Source organism: Cucurbita pepo, chromosome LG13 (genome assembly GCF_002806865.2).
Source record: "Cucurbita pepo subsp. pepo cultivar mu-cu-16 chromosome LG13, ASM280686v2, whole genome shotgun sequence".
In the NCBI taxonomy this organism is placed as follows: domain Eukaryota; kingdom Viridiplantae; phylum Streptophyta; class Magnoliopsida; order Cucurbitales; family Cucurbitaceae; genus Cucurbita; species Cucurbita pepo.
The window spans coordinates 4,244,135-4,263,058 of record NC_036650.1 but is presented as its reverse complement, the minus strand read 5'-3'; the positions used below and the strand labels follow the sequence as shown (position 1 = coordinate 4,263,058).

The following is an 18,924-nucleotide window of genomic DNA, read 5'->3' as shown; positions in this document are numbered from 1 at the left end:
ACTTGGTATCAAATCGGCCAAAAAGAATATCAGAATCATATGTTCCACACCACACTAGATTAGCCAGGAAGCTATGAACTTTTCAAAATAAGAAAACCAGGACAATGAGAATTAACACTAAAACAGGTCATAGCTAGGTTAGGTCTGCTGCTAAGCAAGATTGGTGATCCATCATCACCCGCTTGAACTCTTTTTACTCACGTTGACACACAATCTAATGACCGATATGCAAACCAAGAAGTATGGCTATAAAAACAGAAATTGCTATCTAGTTCAAGCTCTTTGTCATAAATCACTGCGACCCCCTGAGGAGGCACTCCTGAGATAGGAACTTACAAGTTTCTTGTGAGCTCTATAAGTTCTTCAAGCAATAAATGATATAATACATTAAGTAAAAAATAAATATGGTTCTCTATTCAGTCTTTACAGCATACTAGATGTGTTACATTTGCTTGATAAAATAAATATATTTCATGTTCAGTCTTTAAATATCCTGGTTTCAAATCTCTATATGTATATAACGATAAACATTCATGCTCTATACTATGTGTTATCTTGTGTGATCCGGAACTGGTACATTAGATTACCTTGACCTTTTCCACTATTCATTTTCGTAGAAAACAGACTAAGGAGGAGACCTGGATTCAGCCTCGGTCAATGAACCTTTCATGAAAAAAGAGTCCTCAAAATCTTCGAAACCCTCTTTGCACATAATCTTCAATCCAGCACCAAGATTTACGCAGAATCTTCAACATTCATTCTGCAAGAAAAATTATGATCTCCAGACATGCAGGAATGGTAACCAGCATCGGCTCGAAACCGGGATAAGGACGTGTTACATTTGATCAAATCAAGCAAGAAGAAAATTTATTGATGAGTGGATAATCAAATTGCATCATGCTGGCTAAAAAATTCGATGATACATGGGTACACCTGTTCAGCTGCCTGCATATTTTGGGGGAAGTGAATAATGGCAACATCAAATAGAAAACTTGAATCGACAGCAAAGTCCATGAGAGTGAATAAAAGAAAGGGAAAGAAAATAATACCAGCCGGCCCCCAACTAAATCATAATGAGCGTAATGTGGACCTCCTGGTTCTCCAAAACACTTATAGGTAACCAGGTGCTCAGGAATAAGCTTTGCAGTTGCTGCGCCATTGGAATCACCATAAGCAAGATGGAAAAGATCTTATAATTATGAAGATAAGAAAATTATATTGCACATCAGTGCTCAATGAATGTACCTTCTACAGCTACAGGTGGACAAATTAGATCCTGATCTCCAGCCAGCGCTAAGACTGGTATGTTACATTTATGTATATGGTCCTTGTAAAAAAAGGTATTACTTCTGTCTCGTAAACCATCCTCTCGAAAAGCAGTAGTAAGTTGTATGATGAGTTTAGCGGGAATGGTACCTGCATTCATAGATGAACTTGACTTGATAGTTGTATTATGAGCACGAGAAAACAACAATAGTAGATAGATGGAGTTTTTGGCCAGATTTGGTTCTCCAGTGAACTAAAGTTTCAACAACTGAAATGAAAATCAGGCATATTTTCCCAACATTTTTTTTTAACATTACTTAAACTTGCAGTGAGAATATATAAATTTCTTGGTGTCAAACAGACTTCAAAAATACATCGAACATGCCAAGGAGCTGCCATGGTTTTTACAATAATAAATCCTTAATAATTGACTTGCGTTATAATAACCCATGTTCAATCCTTATTCAAGTATCAGCAAGACTCTTAGAACGACTAGATGTTTCCGTTTCTGCCCTCTTTACGCATAAAAAACTGATTTCCAAACACGGTTGCTTTTTTTTGAAAAAAAGAAAAAAAAAAAAAGAAAAAAAAAGAAAGAAAGAAACAGCCATTTCCATACACTTTAACTCAAGAATAAAACTTCATCAAAATGAACTTGAGGATTATTTTACCCAAAAAAAAGAACCTTGTAAATGATCCAAGAACTATATTATCAATATTACCTCGGTCCTTATCCAATTTCCTCACTTCCGACATCCCACCAACAATAGTTGTATAAAAATAAAAACATCCCACCAACAATAGTTGCATAAAAATAAAATTTACTTCCAAATCTATTTCATAGATGCTCCTCTTTGTGTGTTCTGTTCATCAATGTGTGTGCTTTGTCCCGGAATGAATAGGAATTGGAGCATTCAGGATTTGCTGGGAAGAGGTATACGACTGGAAGCACGGGGATATAATTTGAGCATAAATCTTACTTATAGAGAGGTGGAACAGTGGTTTCTCAGGCTTTGCTGGGATGAGGTCTTCAACTAGAAGCATGGGGGTACAATTTGAGGAGAAATTGTACAGATAGACAAGGTAGAACAGTGGTTGTTCAGGCTTTGCTGGGATGAGGTCTAAGACTGGAAGCATGGCGATATAATTTGGGGAGAAATCTTATCGATGGAGTGGTGGAACAGTAAAAAATTCCCAAATAAGATTTAGATTATTCCTGTGGGAAATCTCACAGAGTAGCATCAACATCCATGATGTCGACGAGAAAAGAAGTCCCTTTGCAGCTCTATTATCTGGTATGCTCTCCTTTTGTAAAAAGGATGCTTAGACTCGGGACCATCTCTAATTAACCACTGCACTTTTGCATCTCACCTCTAGAATTGCCTTCTGGCATTACTCGATTGGCTGCCAGCCCAAACAGGTCCATATGTGAGAAGCCTACTCTCCATATACCTTGATCGAGAAGGAAATCTTCAGCTTAACTTAATCTCGGTAGGGTTCCAGTTGGGTATTCTACGTCTTGATAGGAATGACAGTCTTCAACAGGAAGTCAAAATCCGATTGGAAATTCTTCAGTCACCTAATTTTTAGTTTATTTTGGAGTCAATTTTATTATTNTTTTTTTTTTTTTTTTTTTTTTTTTTTTTTTTTTTTTTTTTTTTTTTTGATAACTAGGAGTTGAAGCTTTGCTCCCCTACACTCAGGGTCACCCAACTTGTCCCAAGGCCACACCCGGGTACATCAAGGGTTTTTGGTATTAAGTTCATCTCTTGGAGTAAATTTTATGCTCCTACCAATTTTTACAGCTTCTTTTCTATGTGCTAACTGGAACCCCTTTTTAACTACCTTGGCATATGGGCTCTTTGGGCTATCCTCCCTATCTTGTAATTCCATTCTATCAATGCACCAAAATTGGTTTCTCATCTTGTTCCACAATTGGTGGTCATTTCATTCATCAATGATATATCTTTGATGAAAGGGCATACAAAGATCCTACAATAAAGCACACCACCATAAGAACCAACCCTTTTCATGAAAAGGGAAATGAAGAAAATCTCACTGATCATATCCCTAATGTCCCTCAAACTAGGAATCAGAATCATGAAAAATAGACTATTTGGTCGTTGAGGTTTCAAAATCGATTTTCTATAAAAATTCCACTTATGCTCTATGAGATGGTTTTGATTTCTATTAGGTTGTAGTCTCTGAAATTTGAAAAATAGTTCTAATTAGTCCTCTAATTTAATTAAACTGATTCATATCTGACCTATGGAAATATAATTTGATGATTAAGTTGTGGATTCAATTAAGTTAATAAGGCAGTTTTAATTGTAGTGGAAAACTGCATATATATTGCTCTCTCTTTCCTCCATCTCCCTCTCCTTTCTCTGACTTCTCATCCTTCTCCTCTCCTCCTCCTCCATGGACTCTGATGTGGAAGCTAAGCTCAACTTAATGTAATTAGCAACTTAATATCCCCACCATCTTTTTAGTAGATCAACTAAGCTCAAGAACTACTTTGGAACTATCTATCTTTTTTCCTTTTTAGCAAATAATACACCTTGTCAATTCAATATATCAAGGTGGAATCTCTTTACTAGTTTTTTTTTTTTTTTTTTTTTTTTTTCTTCCTCCTTTAAAGAAACCATAAATGAAAGGCCTCCTTGCTTCCACTTGATAGACCAGTTGCAAGGGATAAGTTGTAAGCAATACCACACAACAAAAGCATGCATTAAAGCATTCATGCTACAAGAAGATAAATTAAGAAACTTCATGCATGTGATATCATCATAGACGATTTTTCTAAATAAAAGCTAATGGAATCTCACTAAGGAGAACAATTTAAGAAGGATCACTTACAGAAGTTGTTCAAGACGAGTTTCTTTAACATTTCAGGATGCATCATATCTTCTGCCGAGATAAGATTATTTAGCCAAGACAAGGCATAAGGAGGACACGATGAAAGAGGATATGAAGCTGATAGTAGAGCTCCTAATGGAACAACTGGAACATTAAGAGCCTGTGCAGGATCTGCCTGTAACCCAAATACAGTAATATTAATGCATAATCAAGAAATTCATGGATTGTTGAAGTGTTGAATTAACAAAAATAAAGACTCAATCAAAGATATTTGCTACCATTAAAAATTTATGGGTCAAAAGACGTTTGCTAGTTACTCAGTTGAAAACATTTTAGCTAGCTTCACTCACAAGGGGCAATAGCAATTTCAGGGCTGAATTTGAAGAAGTATAGTCAAGGGATGACGCCATAGTAACAATAGCAGCCAATCTGGGGTCTCGTCCTTCAAAACCTATAAAAGAACATATAAATGTATAAGAAATTTCTCATTCCAGATAACAGAAAGAAAAAAAGAAAGTAGGGTAGCAATGCACAGTAAATGAAAATTTCTACCCAACATAAGTAAATTACATATTAAAGATCTTNTTTTTTTTTTTTTTTTTTTTTTTTTTTTTTTTTTTTTTTTTTTTTTTTTCTAGAAAGAAAAAGTGGGATTTCATTGATGAATGAAATTACACGTATTAAAGATTGTTAAGGGATAGGAACAACCTAGCAAATGCTAAAATTGAAGAACACCAATGATAATAAAATCACACATCTTACAACAGGTAAAATATAAAAACTTAGCTTAACTGACCGCAAAAACTTAAGATATACATCTAGTAAGTTTAAGAATTTCACAAATAAACACCACAAAATACTTCAATCATATCAAATGAGGCATAAGAGAAGCAGTCATCCTGTGCTCATCCTCATTATATGCACGAATATCAACAAAAATGTAATGCAAACAACACTCAAAAGAGTCAATAGTTTAGAAAAGAATTTGATAAAAGAACGAAGCTCTAGACTAAAGATTTTTAATGGATCAAAATCTTCATCACAAAAGGGGATATAATAATGTCATTAAGACCTTTCCTTCCCATTCCTTTGTTTACTTTGAAGAAGGTCCCATTTTACTTTTCTTCTGCAACCATGAAAATGGACAAACAGTTATACCAATTCTTATTAATCGTTCCATCTGCCAAATGATTAATGGCACTTCCATTGTCTGCTTGAACCTTAACATCTAATCTGTGTTTCATATGCTAGCATCTTTAGTATGTAGAGATAATGTTTATAAATGATCTTGGCCAACAATTATAGTCTTGCTTTACATGCAGGTAGGCTAGTATGAAAATTGTTCATAGTAGTAATTTATAAAGCACATCGAAGGATAACCAACTAAAAAGGGCTGAATACCAAAGAGAGTTTAGAGTACATGAAGGCATGCGTGTTAGAGAGAGACAGAAGGGAGGGAGAGAGGTAAGGGTGCAACATTTGCATAAAATAAAAGATAAAGCACAATAACTTTTGAGGGTAAAACAAAGTATTCATAAATATAGCATTTAGTCACAGAAAGATGAAATGCACGAAAAAGTACAAGACTTACCATAACGAGAAAGTTTTGCATAAAGCAAGATACCACCCATTGAGTGCCCAACAGCAAGCAATTTACCATCCTTTGGCTTGCATATAGCTCTGATATAATCAATCTGCAAATGGAAGTCAACAAATTTTAAATCTCGGTGACCATTAAGCAACTTCACATTTATTTATTTAAAATCTAAGATGATATCGGTGAGATCTAAAAAGTTCAAGTTCATTTCAGAAACTAGCCACATTTAGTGACAGAATGACTACAAATGACCATTTCAACAAGATAAAATGTCACCTCACCGCAGTAGGTATATCCTCCAGCAGGTGATGATCAAAGTCCCAGTCATACTTTACAATTAAATCAAGTTGTTTCTGAAAATCTTCAATCGTTGAAGAAAACCGATCTTGCAAATTGAACAATGGAGGTGAAACAGATCGTTGACCGTCTTCAATAATCTCTACAAGCCTTTGACTCAAATCCCTGATCTGGCTACCAATGACTGAGGTCTGTCCTGTTTCCAACAAATTCGAAAGCCCTCCCCTCACCTCATTAAAACGTTCAGATAATTGCGAATTAACTAAAAGTTTTGAAATTTGATCAAATAGTTTAGCAGACATAATCCTTGATTGACCTTCACTAAGAAAGCCAGATAACCGTTCTGACAGACGCATAAAAGTTTCTGTTAACTCTGAAACCAAACTCGACTCATCCCAAATTGTTGTTATTCCTATGAAATCTTCTTCTTCAACAATAGAAAAGTCTGATTCTTTCCCATTGATGCCACTTTCTGATTTTGCAAGTTCATTAAAATCTTTTGTGGACTCTACTGCCACATATAAAGATCCATTAATTTTGCTCTCAGAGACTGCTTCCATTTTCTCAGATTTAACTTTAGCTGAATGTTCAATTTCTTTCAAATTTGGTTCCTGCAAGCTCAATCCTGCGCCTCGAACTTCTAGAATCCATGTATCATACCCCTGGCCAGACATGTACCGTGCAAAAGAACACTGCCAATATGAAAACAGTACATGAAAGAAAGGATCCTATGTCAATCCAACAAGGCTGAAAAAATCATTGTTGTCATCTTTGAAAACATTAGCACAGACAATCTGATGGATCAAGAAAAACATGACTTTGCAACTTTTCATAGCATGAGAATATGACCAGTATGCACAAAGAATGAAAATAGACAACAGAGGAGAAGAGAGAACCTGGCATTAAACGCAAATGCCTGATACAAAACCAGGGAACAAAGTTTCAAAGTTGTCTGAAAAAACATGTAAAAGTAGATAGTGAAATTGACAGTGATGTTGAATCTACAGGAATTTTTGGCTTACAAGGAGAACAGAAAAGTTTGTTGACAATGAAAAACCCAATCGAAGTACAGTGAGTTTCAAAATTTAGTTACCTAGCACTTTCTGGTCGTGTTTTCTTTTATAATTATCCAACCTAAGATTCTTATTTTAAAATGGATTTGTCTGCAACAACATCATACATTACTAACTATGCTACTACACTTTAGCTAAACAAATTTTGCGACAGATGGAAGTGTTTGATACGTTTGCTTTCCGTTAAAGAAGCAAGCAGCAAGCAGCAAGAGAAGGGCATCAACCACTAAGTAGAGTGAGAAATATAATTCCGCAAGGAACCAAATAAATTTAAAGCTCCAAAAAATCTTCTTGGCTTGGATGTTATATCAATTCGCAGGAGAACGTATTAATATAGTAATCTACATTAATGGCATAGCAACCATAGAGCATTTACAAATCAGAAAAGACCATAAAAACCAAAACCACTTATGAATACAGCTACAATTCTTAGCACAAAAAAATTTACCTCAGGAGCGAGATCATAACCAATGGCATTAGTCCCAACTCCGGATAATAACAACATCGGATGATTCCTCGGAGGCGCCTGTTCAATCGCGCATCACACAAAAAAACAATTCAAACCTAAGCGCCTACTTACTCACATAGTAAATCAAAATCCACAAATAAAAAACCGCAAGTTCTCATCTCAAGTCTCGAAGAGTTCGAAAGGAATTAGAAACGACCTGAGGGGAGGGATGGTAGCGCCAGAGTGCAAGCCTCCAGTCGGAATTCGGAACAGAGACATAATGAAGTTCATCAGCCGTACAAATCGACTGCTTATCAGGAACTCTCACAGCAGCAGCACCAGTGGAGAATGCTCTCAACTTGAAGGACGGGAAGCGAAGTTTACCTGGAACAGCGGCAGTTCGCTGGAACTTGAGATTGGAGGAGAAGGAGCTGAACGTGGAGGATGCGATGTGATAAGCAGAGAGAAGATCGGATTGTACCGTCGCCATCGCCGGAGACGGTTGCGCGAGGGATGCGGAGTGACGTCACCGACCAATGCGCTATTTTATATTTTTCTTGTCGAGTAAAAGAACAATAAAATGAAGACGAGTCTGTGTTTTCCTTATTCTTTTTTTTTTTTNTTTTTTTTTTTTTTTTTTTTTTTTTTTTTTTTCTTTTTTTTATGGCCAAAAAGAGATAGAGACTTTAGATGGCCGCCTTTTCACGTTAAGAATCAAGTTGACGTGGACTTCCTCTACTGTGTACACGTGGCCTCCCAGCAGCCAACACGGAATACTATCGTTCTAATCCATTTTAACTCGGTAGAAGGAAGATTAAAAAAACGAAGTAATCTTATTTACTTACCTCCCTCAGTAAATTAAATTTACCGAGTCTCTATGGTAGAAAAGGTTATTTATTATTTTATACCGTTTATAAGCCCAAATAATTGCAAGATTAAACAAAATTAAATTATTTTCCCATCTGTAAATATTCTTTTAATATTTATAATAATCTTAAGAGTAGGATAAAGTTGGGTTGGTCAGGTTGGTCAAGTTGACCCGACCAAAAAAATGTCAACTTGCGAATCGATTTGAATTTTCGATTTTTCGAAAACGCAACCCAACCGAAACAGAAAATAAATCTAACTCAACTAACTTTTAGAGGTTGGATTATGTAGTTAAGATTGGTCGAGCTCTCAGGTCATATGAGTAGCAATCGTGGAAGATTACCTATAGTTGAAGCATATAATACTCTAGCCACGTGATCGTGTCAATAGTGATTTTTTCAATGAGTTGTGACCGCATTGTGTCGTAACTCTCGTGACCAAAACCTCTTATCTCTTTTTTTTATTATTTCTTTTGGCTCCATTTTTCTCTGACACATGGGTTATGATTAACATTTTAAGGTTGAGTATGTTATATTAGTAACAATATTGACATAGGTAGTTTAGTAACTGATATCAATCTTGAGTGAGTTATGAACATCTAACTATAAGAGTTTATCCTTTGTTTCGCATGAGTGAGACATGCCTTTTATAATCTTGTCAAACGGAATTCATAGAAATATCTGGCTACAAAGTCGAAATTCAACTTTTCTCTGTGTTGAATCGAGTTCTGAGGATTGTTCTATTGAAACCCGAACTAGATGTAGATTAAGGTGAGAAACTCATAAATGTGTCAAATAGTAAAGGACTAGAGCTATTCAACTCGTAATAGGAGGTTGATTTTGTTAAGAAGGAATAACGAGCATCATCAAAGAAAAGTAGCTTATTGGAACTCTTAAACAAGTTTAAACTTGTTATATTTACATACGTGAGCATGTTAACGGTGTGATTAGGAGCTTAATTTGATAAATATTTAAATTACAATGATCATCATACACGGTGAACATGTTAGAAATTCACAGCTAAATATGATATGAGATGTGGATGAATATTCTTAGTCTACTATTCTCCGTGGAACCCTTGATCGACGTGTTGTGTGCTAGGTTAGAAATAATGAGTATTCTTAATCGTTGGGTTGTATGCTATTTCAGGTCATCAAAGAGTTTAGTAGATATGTCGTACTTGATCGAACGAATCTTGCATACGAGTCTGAAATTTGTAGTAAGCACAATAAGAACTAACAAATGAAATTTATGGTTATTCGAATGACCTTATCATCGACCGCTAAATTATGAATCACTATGACTAAATTGTGTGGAATATTTTGTATTGGAAAATTAATAAATAAATTAATTAAATCAGATCCAAATTCAAAGGTCCAAAAATATTAATAGAAAATAAAATATTAATAAAATGGTATCATAGTATACTTTGACCCGATGTTCTTTTTTTTAAATTGAAATAAATAAATACAAAAAATATAGTTTTGGAACTCTTAATTTATTAGAAAACTTTGTGGGTCGTGTCAAATTTTTAGTATGAATTATTCAAAGATAAGATATAATAATAATAATAATAATAAATAGAAAACAAGAATATTTCAAATTGAAAATTCATTAAATACATATTTTGATTTTTTAAATTCTTTTTATTAAAATTTGTTAGTATATGTAACAAAAATGGTAAAACTATTAAACCTAGCAATAAATAAATAAATAAATAACTATCGCACTAAATAAATAAATAAACTTGAGAGTAGTCTCGTTTTTCTAAGTTCTCCGAATTGATACGAATTTGTAATAAATGGTAAAATCTTTAAATTTTATAATCTTGTTTTTTACCCTACAATTTCCACGCACTTATTTGATTCTAAGCTTAGGCAATGACGTATTTATTATCGAAAATCAGATGATCTGAAACTTTCTTTCATAAGAGGAGAGGAGTTGAATGATCCAAGTAAATACATACCGTTGATTGACAGATTAAATTTAACCGTTACTAGGTTTGACATAGTGTATTTAGCTTGTATGCTTAGTCAATTTATGTATGAACCAAAAACACCACCTTGGGAGGCAGCCCTTCGAGTTTGAAAAACATCAAAGGTGTCAATGACTTCTATTACCATCGAAAAAAACTTAAGATTACAAGCAGATTGCGATTGAGACTGACGGTCTATTTTTAGGGTATGATTAGATTAATCGATTTTATTATAAATTGAATTGGATTGAAGGTTTGTCACTCCACCATTTACAATTATTTGACCAAGTCCCCCAAACACATCCCATCATGAACTCCATTTTTTTCAAAGCTTTGAAGCTTAGCCACCACTATATAAACTCTCTCCCTCCCTCTCTCAAACCCACTCCCAAAATGGATATTATAGCAACCCCATCAGCTCTAAGCTTGAAGAGGCTATGGAGAAGAAGAAGATACCAAAGACTAGGAAGCGGCACGGGCGCTCCAAGATCAAGGAGCTTCCATCTCGGGCGACTATGGCGGATGAGACGACGAGCTCCGAAACTACGGTTGAAAATGGCATCCCCATTGAAAGTTTTAGCGAGGTTCCACGACGCATATGTAAAGATGATGACGAGGGTCGCGAATAATGTGGGGAATATGTATGCCATTGGAGGCTTTGGAAATGGGAAGAGGATACCAAAACTTGGTAATCAAGTGTCTTTGGTTTATTGTGGTGGGGAACAAGTTGACGCCAAGTTGGTGTTGGAAATGTATAACAAACTTGCTGCTTCCAAGAACTTGACCGTAGCATAGACAAGGATGTGATTCAAATGTATGTTTTGATGGGAATAAGGATGTTTTTTTTTCATTTTGGGTTTTGTTTTTTTTGTTGTGTTTCTAACATTCCTACAAGGGGAAAGGATTTGTAAGAAGCTCTTGATCTTACTTAAAAGACACATCAAGTTCTCTATGGGAATGAAATGCAAGTCAAGTTCAAGCTTATGTTGCCTCTTTTTATTTTATCCTTCTACTCTCATTTTTACTAAGTTATTAATTTTTAATCTTGAAACCAAACTTGAATTACTGACGAACTCTCTTAGAGGTGGGAAAAGTGACAAACTCAAAGGTATCGAAGAGGAATAGGAGTCCTCCCAACAGAGAGGTAGGACTCCATGGCGGGGACTTCACACCTAGAACCGTCTAAGTCACAATCAAGACCCTTCGTCTTGCTTCATATGCAAGGGGGCCCATCATGTATCTGAGTGCCTATAGAAGACAGTACTATAGGCCTTCCAAGCACAACTTGGAATGAATTCAGAAGTTGAGTATGGACGGTAGAAACAGCAATATTGTTAGTGGAACATGGTTTGCTCTCCAAAAGAGAGTGGAAGAGACAAAAGAGCCAGTGGAACATAGTCTTATGTATGTCAAGGCCGGAGTTAATCACATGGTCTTTGTGATGGTCAAGATGAACGACACCGTGTCATTTCCATCCCCCTAACAAAATACTCAATAGTAACAGAGTCCAACCTGACAATTATTCAGACAAACACCCAATCATCTTCTAATACATTTAAGAGAAGAGTATATTCTGATAATCGTTGGTTCCCTTCATTTTCAAAAGCTCGAAGAGGTTCCTGTTCCCCGTCAAGAAAATCGATAGCAACATTCTCCAAGTTGGTTGAATCGGGTAAAGTAATATCTCTTGTTATCGACTGAATCTCTTTTGATGTACCACTACATTCCAATACTTTTTGGTATTCAATTTTGAAAGCAGTCAAATCTAGCGGTTGAGTTACATCAAGAAGATTATTTGGGACTTGAGTTTCATCAAATACGTTAAAAAAAGCTACCTCCCAAGTCGTTTTGGAGACATTTGGAAAGTTCAAGTCAGATGTTCGAACACCCCCTCCTATGGTAGCAAACTTCCCACAATTCTCATCAATTTTTTAATATCCAAACTTGGTAGGTTCGGAGTAATATTTAACTCACTTCTCCCGATTTATTTCTTCAATGTCATCAGTTAATATCTTTCCTCCAAAGTACAATCCAACTGGGCTCTCAAGGGATAGAACGTGCTTATTCTTATGTTTTTCCTTGTAGTTCATAGGTTGATAATTAATGCAAAAATTATTATTATAACTAATCGCAATAGTAGACCGAGACAAAACAATAGTGTCCGCAACTTGGATACCTATAGATTCTTTTCCCGGTTCGGCTCTTTCTATAAGTTTGATGTATGGTTTTCTTTGGTTATGTTTCTGTTCGAAAGACATGTTGCCACACATATTTGAGACCATTGTAAGACTGTTGTTCAAGCAATGAAGTCAAGTGCTTGAGAGACAAGGGGTCATGATCTACCAACAAGATACAGAGATTAACAATTCTACTAAGACTGATCTAATAATTTCATTCTCAAACCACCGTCAGTGTCTTCAGACCAATTAAGGTTTTTGCACAATCTCAATTTTCCAAATCAAAGTGTTCCCTAGCTCGTTAGTCCTTTCTTCCATGGCGTTATCTACACTATACAACGGTGTCATGGAGTTTTGCGACCATTCGTCTCCTTTTCTCTTTCCTTCCCTCTCGTTTTCGATGTTTCTGTGTTGTATGTTTTTGTGGACAGAACGAGGTAGTTGGACTTAATGAGAGGGGGACGAACGTGTCCTTGGGAGAGGTCGACCAAAAATTCTGTTGACTTGTCGAAATTCTCAGGATTGTCGGCGACTGATAATTTTTATTATTATTATTATTATTATTATTATTTGTAACCGTTACAAATCTATTCATAATTACTCATAAATCAAATATATACTTGACTATCACATAAACATGCTTATAGTTGAACTTAAATTGGTTGATTGAAATAAGTTCTTGATGTCCGTTTGAATCAACAATATGGACGGAAATCGTACATTGTCATCTTATAAGTTATCTACTAACGTTTTAATGTTACTATCTTTATTAAATATATTTTTGAATTTTATCCTCTATTTTTTTTTTAATTCCATTTTTAAATGTGTTTTCCTCTATTTTCTTTATTTCATTTCCATTTTTAATTTAACAATTTCATTTCTACATTTCATCTCCAATTTAATTTTCTTTTCTATCTTCAATTTTTTTAAAAAATATTAAATTTGGATATTACAAAATAAATTATAACAATTAGCTGTCGTACCAAGTATTTCTGCATTATAATTCGAGTGACAATTATAATATTATATCTTAAATAAAAATTTATTTATTTATTTCATCTATTCCATGATTAGATCAAGAACAGATACTACCGTACTTCGATTTTGAATCAAAAAACAGATTTTAAGAAATTATTCATCAAAAAATTAAAATTTTAGTAACGTATTACACCGAGTTTGAATTAAAGTATTTAATTTAAATTTTTGAATAATACAAACCATAACTATAAGCAATTAAATTGTTTATTGATCAATTTTAGCTAGCTGTGTCCATGCAGATATCTTAACCTCTTACCAACAACCAATTACATGGATTAGCATGCCCAAACCCTTCTGAAAATGAAAACCAAACCAAACATCAAAAATCTCTTTATTTCTAATTTTAAGTTATTTGACGGACGTTCATAAAATTCGACCATCCGTATCACTTAATTATGAATAAATGGTCTGAGTTAATTAAATTCAAAAAATTTATGGTTAGAACCAATTAGATTCAAATTGTTTTGGTTGAAAAAGCTTACGACCCAAATAATTAGTTTTGATCTAAAAAAATATAATTTGGTCGACTAGAAAGCAACCCCACCCTAGGTTGTGGCAACTTTCTACTCATTCTGAGTTGTCTTGTTGTATCTAAAATGGCTTTGAGCATCCTCACCACAATTGCCTTGTGATGCCCTTCGTTGGTTCGGGAGGAGAACAAACCACCATTTATAAGGGTGTGGAAAAAGCCCAAAGAGGTTAATATCTGCTGCGGTGGATCTGGGTCGTTATAAATGGTCTCAGAGCTAGTCACCGGCTGATGTGCCGGCCTTCTCGCTGTTCCTTGAAGGGGGGTAGACATGAGGCGGTGTGTCAGTAAGGACGCTAGGCCCCAAATGGGGTGGATTTGGGGGCGGTCCCACATCGATTGGATAAATGAACGAGTGCTAGCGAGGACGCTGGGCCCCGAAGAGGGGTGGATTGTGATGTCCCACATTGGTTGGGGAGGAGAACAAACCACCATTTATAAGGGTGTGGAAACCTTTCCCTAGCAAACGTGTTTTAAAGCCTTGAGAGGAAGCCCGAAAGGGAAAACCCAAAGAGGACAATATACGCTAATGGTGGATCTTGGTCGTTATATGCCTGCTCTCTCCTTCTTCGGCACTTTCCAGTCCACAACAGACCTGATCTTCTCACATACAATTTCTTTTCCTGCTACACTCGGAACACTATAAACGATTATGTAAACTCAACTTAATTCAATCCAATCTGTTTGAACGGACAAATAATAATAATAATACTATAAATCGAATCTGATTAAATAGATTTTATTCGAAATTTGATAATTTTGGAAGCATTATGAATGTTTTTGGTAACAACCCCCTAATGGAAAAGGATGGATATTGCATTGAAGGTAGGGATTAGTTGGGTGTTTGGAGCTTAAAGAATAAGAAAACAAAACATTTTTTTTAAATAAATAAATAAAATTCCCATATTTTTTTTGTTCTTATAAATAATTTTATTTTATTTCCCCTATTATTTTTTTTAATTATTCTTCAACAACTTTTTCAAATAATTTTTTAATGAAGTTAATTTTTCAAAATATATATAAAATTTGATTTATGTTTTGAAGTAAATAAATGAATGTTTTACGAGCTAACGTCTTATTTTTATTAAAAACAAAAATTTAAATAAATAATTCGAACAATTCAAACTAACCCAACCAAAAACTCGGTTCGTCCGAGAATTTTACAACTAAATCCAATTTTTGAACAACTCTAATATTCCTTAACAACTTAAAAGTATATCGACCCCATATGCATTGAGTATCTGTGATGTCCCACATTGGTTGGGAGGAGAACAAATCACTATTTATAAGAGTGTGGAAACCTTTCCCAAGCAGACGCGTTTTAAAGCCTTGAGGGAAGCCCGGAAGGGAAAGCCCAAAGAAGACAATATCTGTCAGCGGTGGATCTGGATCGTTACAATATCGAAGTCGAATACCCGATTATTGAAAGGAAAAAAAAAAAAAGGTAAGTCAATACTGAAAAACGAGATGATTGAATGAACCGGGAGTTTCACCGAACAAATTTGATGTGGGATTTGGACGTGGGATCTAAAGAAAAGGGAAAGAAAAACATTGTAAGTTTGTTAAAGTCGTAATACATAAGCAAACTCCATTTTATCTCCCAAAAATAATAATAATAATAATAATAATAATAATAATCAAACTCCCAATTATTTTCCTGATTTAGCTTATTTCTTAATCTACTGTTAAAAGAAAATAAATTTAATTTGTTTTTTCTTAAAAATAAAAAATAATAACCACCAAATTAATCCTTCTCTTTTAAGCTTATAATTGAAGCAACATAATCTCATCATCAAATGCGCTTCTCTAACCGCAACCGGCCCCCAAAATTCCTCAATTTTTCAATTTTGCTTTTCTACAAATAATTTAATATCAAATGTGACCGAACCCAACCCACGTTCTCCTATGTTGAAGATTATTGGGAGTGAGTCCCACATTGATTAATTTAGTGGAAGATTATGGGTTCATAAGTGACGAATACTATCTCCATTAGAATGAGGATTTTTGGGGAAGTCCAAAGCAAAGCCATGAAAGCCATGGGAGTTTATGTTTAAAGTGGACAATATCCTAACATAGTATCAGAGCTACGCCCTAACCGACACTAAAAGGATTTTTATTAAATATAGTATTATTTTTATAAACAATTTGAAAATATATTCACGTGAAAACCATGATTATTAAACTAATCCCAATAAAAATTAACATTAAATTATTAAATTATAAATCAAAATTAAGGACAAAATATAAAGACTAAATTTAAAATAGAAAAAAAAAAAGAATATTTTAAATGATAAATGGAAATGAGAGAGGTAGGATGGTAATTAGAATGAAAGGTGAGGGCATTAAAGTAAATTGGTATAGATTTTTGTACCGGTTCGGTCGTGCGAGTTTCTTCAGCGACGCATAACGACTTACATTTGATTGTCATGTTCCCTCTCTCCACTGATTCCCATTTCCTCACCCTCCAACCAAAATCTAATCATCATCAATTTAATCGGACGGCCAATATTTAATTTCTAATTTTAATTTATTTTAATAATCTAATTACAAATAACATAATATCAATTTTTGTCACTAAATTTGTAATTTAGTAAAGTTGGAATAAAATAAATAAATAAACGGATTTTAATGCCTCTTGTATGAATATGCTATTAAATTTGACCCATCATATATTTTTAATAATTTAAAGTTAATTTTTTAATAATAATAATTTTATACCCAAAATAAATAAATAGCCTATGGAAACCAAACCGAACCAAACCAGATTGGGCCGGTTCAAACGAATTGGAGAAAAACATTTCTGTTAGAAAAACAGTTTTCTCGAGAACCGGTTCGATTTATTAATATTATTTTCTTTTTAAATTTATTATCTATTATTATATTATTATTATTTTCCTCTCTGGTTTTGGCTCTGTTTTCCCTCCATTTCCAAATCCCCCAAATCTTCCTCCTATAAAATCACTTCGTCTTCTCCATTTCTCATCTCGCTCTCTCTTCCTCCTGCGCCTTCTTCGCCGATTCAGGTGAGTTCTTCATTCATCTTTCTTCGGATTAATTATCACATTAATGGATGCTACCTTTTCCTCTGTTTAATTATCACTTTCATTAATTAGTATTTCAAGTTATTTGATCTTCTATCCCTGAGGTTTTCTTTTTGTATGTTCTGAAACTATTTCGATTTCTACTGAAGTATGTTAATTGTGGAAAATATTCTTGATCGATCATTTATTTAACTAGTTTGTTTCTTGAATGATTGCTTTCGATTTTTTTCTGTGTTCGTCTTATTTCTGTTTTTATTTTCTTGTTTTTGTGGAATTGATGGAAGAGAATCCAGAGCTGTTTGTTGGTTGCATGTTTATATAAGTGCGAGATCGGGAAGAAAATGATCTGTAATCTTTCTTTTTGAAGGTTAGAGATCGGATAATCGAAATGATCTAGTGTTTGAATTCGTGGTTGTATTTGATGTTGCTTCGTTTACTGTTATTGAAGAAATTTCGCGGACGTGATTTTTGAGAATTTTGATAAATGCGCACCGTAATTTGCAGTTGAAATGCACAAGAGCACTACTTCTGCGTCTAATACTATTGCTGCTGGGACCACTATGTCATCGTCGTCGCAACTGAAATCGCAGCTTCAAACAAACAACGTTTATGCTTCCCTCTATAATTCCTCAATCTTTGCTCCAAAGCAATCCGTGCCTGTCTCTCTTCCATCGACTCTCTATGGTGACTCTACTCACACGGATTCAATCTCCGCTTCAAAATCGATAAACAACCACCTCTATCAAACCTGCGTTGTTCAAGATCACCAAGAAATGGTTAATCGTCATAGCCTCTGTCTCACTCATCTTCGGGAAGCAACCGAAGAAGCCGATGCTCTTCGACAAGAGAATATTCACCTTAGAAGTATTAACCACGAGCTTAGCAAACACCTGAGTCTCCTGATCCACGCTTCGGTTCAGAAACAGTACGGCTCCTCCGATCAAACTCCTCCGTTTAATTTTGTGGAGGGATTCCGCGGACTCAGTGTCGCGGAGAAAGGGGCAAGCAGTTCGACATGGGAAGATATTTCCGATGAGAGTCCGACGAGCGTAATGGAGGGTGGAAGGGTAGAGGGCGTTGAGGTGGAGAGGTTTTCGCTCCCGAAGAGCATCTCCGTGAGATCCAATGGATACTTGAAGATGGCTCAAGGCGGCAGCAGCCAGGGCGGAAAGGTCCGCGTCTCATCTCGGCCCAGAACTGCAAGTCCTGTCAAGGTTACGGTAATGACACGTTATTTATTTTACAAGATTGCCATTCTCATTCAAGAAAAGTTATGTTTCGTCGAAGTATAATTTAGCGCTTTAATAGTATCTGAATGAATTAATTTTAATCACATTTAATTACGTGATTACAAATCTGATAGCATTAGGAAGAAGAAAGTCACTAGTTACGTGGGAGGAAAACTGTAGTTAGAACTGAATAAACAAAGATATTACATGTACATAAAATGCCGGAATTGAGAGTAACTTTTTTGGGCTGTGAATTTTTTCGTTTCTTTTTATTGCATATATTTCTTGATTTAAATTTGGAGTTATCCCTTTCTTACTATATTTATTAGACCTTAAATAGAAGCACATGTTGGTAGTTTTAGGTAGTTAAGCACAGTTGAAAGCAGAGAATTTATTACCATTGTGATTTGTCGCCAATCCTATTTATTGTAGTTACTATTGAGACATAGGCTAAATTTATTCCTTTTTCTTTCATCCTTTTTTAAACGGGTGCAGTCAACTTTTTCTTATTGCAATTATTCGTTTTCTT

General features: G+C 34.8%; 3 protein-coding genes across 9 annotated transcripts in view; 2 read left to right on the top strand and 1 right to left on the bottom strand.

The window, feature by feature from the left end:
- Positions 1-362: 362 nt before the first annotated feature.
- Positions 363-8,130, bottom strand: LOC111808492. 4 transcript variants are annotated; one of them, XM_023694496.1, is made up of 9 exons: positions 7,758-8,130; positions 7,541-7,618; positions 6,004-6,711; positions 5,717-5,819; positions 4,476-4,576; positions 4,126-4,300; positions 1,246-1,416; positions 1,050-1,150; positions 363-963 (listed from the first exon to the last, which is right to left on the bottom strand). In XM_023694496.1, exons 1-9 carry the CDS (start codon positions 8,028-8,030, stop codon positions 886-888), a joined length of 1,788 nt encoding a protein of 595 aa, XP_023550264.1. In that variant the 5' UTR covers positions 8,031-8,130; the 3' UTR covers positions 363-885. The 4 variants fall into 4 exon arrangements, with proteins under 4 accessions (XP_023550264.1, XP_023550265.1, XP_023550263.1 ...); XM_023694497.1 differs by having other exon boundaries at positions 363-945; positions 7,758-8,129; XM_023694495.1 differs by having other exon boundaries at positions 363-1,150.
- A 2,644-nt stretch (positions 8,131-10,774) lies between these two features.
- Positions 10,775-11,176, top strand: LOC111808720. Its single transcript, XM_023694869.1, has one exon. The coding sequence runs from the start codon at positions 10,775-10,777 to the stop codon at positions 11,174-11,176; it is 402 nt and encodes a 133-aa protein (XP_023550637.1).
- A 5,887-nt stretch (positions 11,177-17,063) lies between these two features.
- LOC111809160 (zinc finger CCCH domain-containing protein 15-like) overlaps positions 17,064-18,924 on the top strand; it is a 3,025-nt gene continuing 1,164 nt past the window's right edge. For 2 of the 4 annotated variants that reach the window (XM_023695535.1, XM_023695532.1), the window contains exons 1-2: positions 17,064-17,148; positions 17,671-18,386. In XM_023695535.1, coding sequence (XP_023551303.1) covers positions 17,676-18,386 — 711 coding nt within the window. In that variant the 5' untranslated portion in view covers positions 17,064-17,148; positions 17,671-17,675. Of the gene's footprint in view, positions 17,149-17,533; positions 18,387-18,924 lie in introns of all 4 variants that reach the window. The other 2 variants (XM_023695536.1, XM_023695533.1) reach the window with 2 other exon arrangements.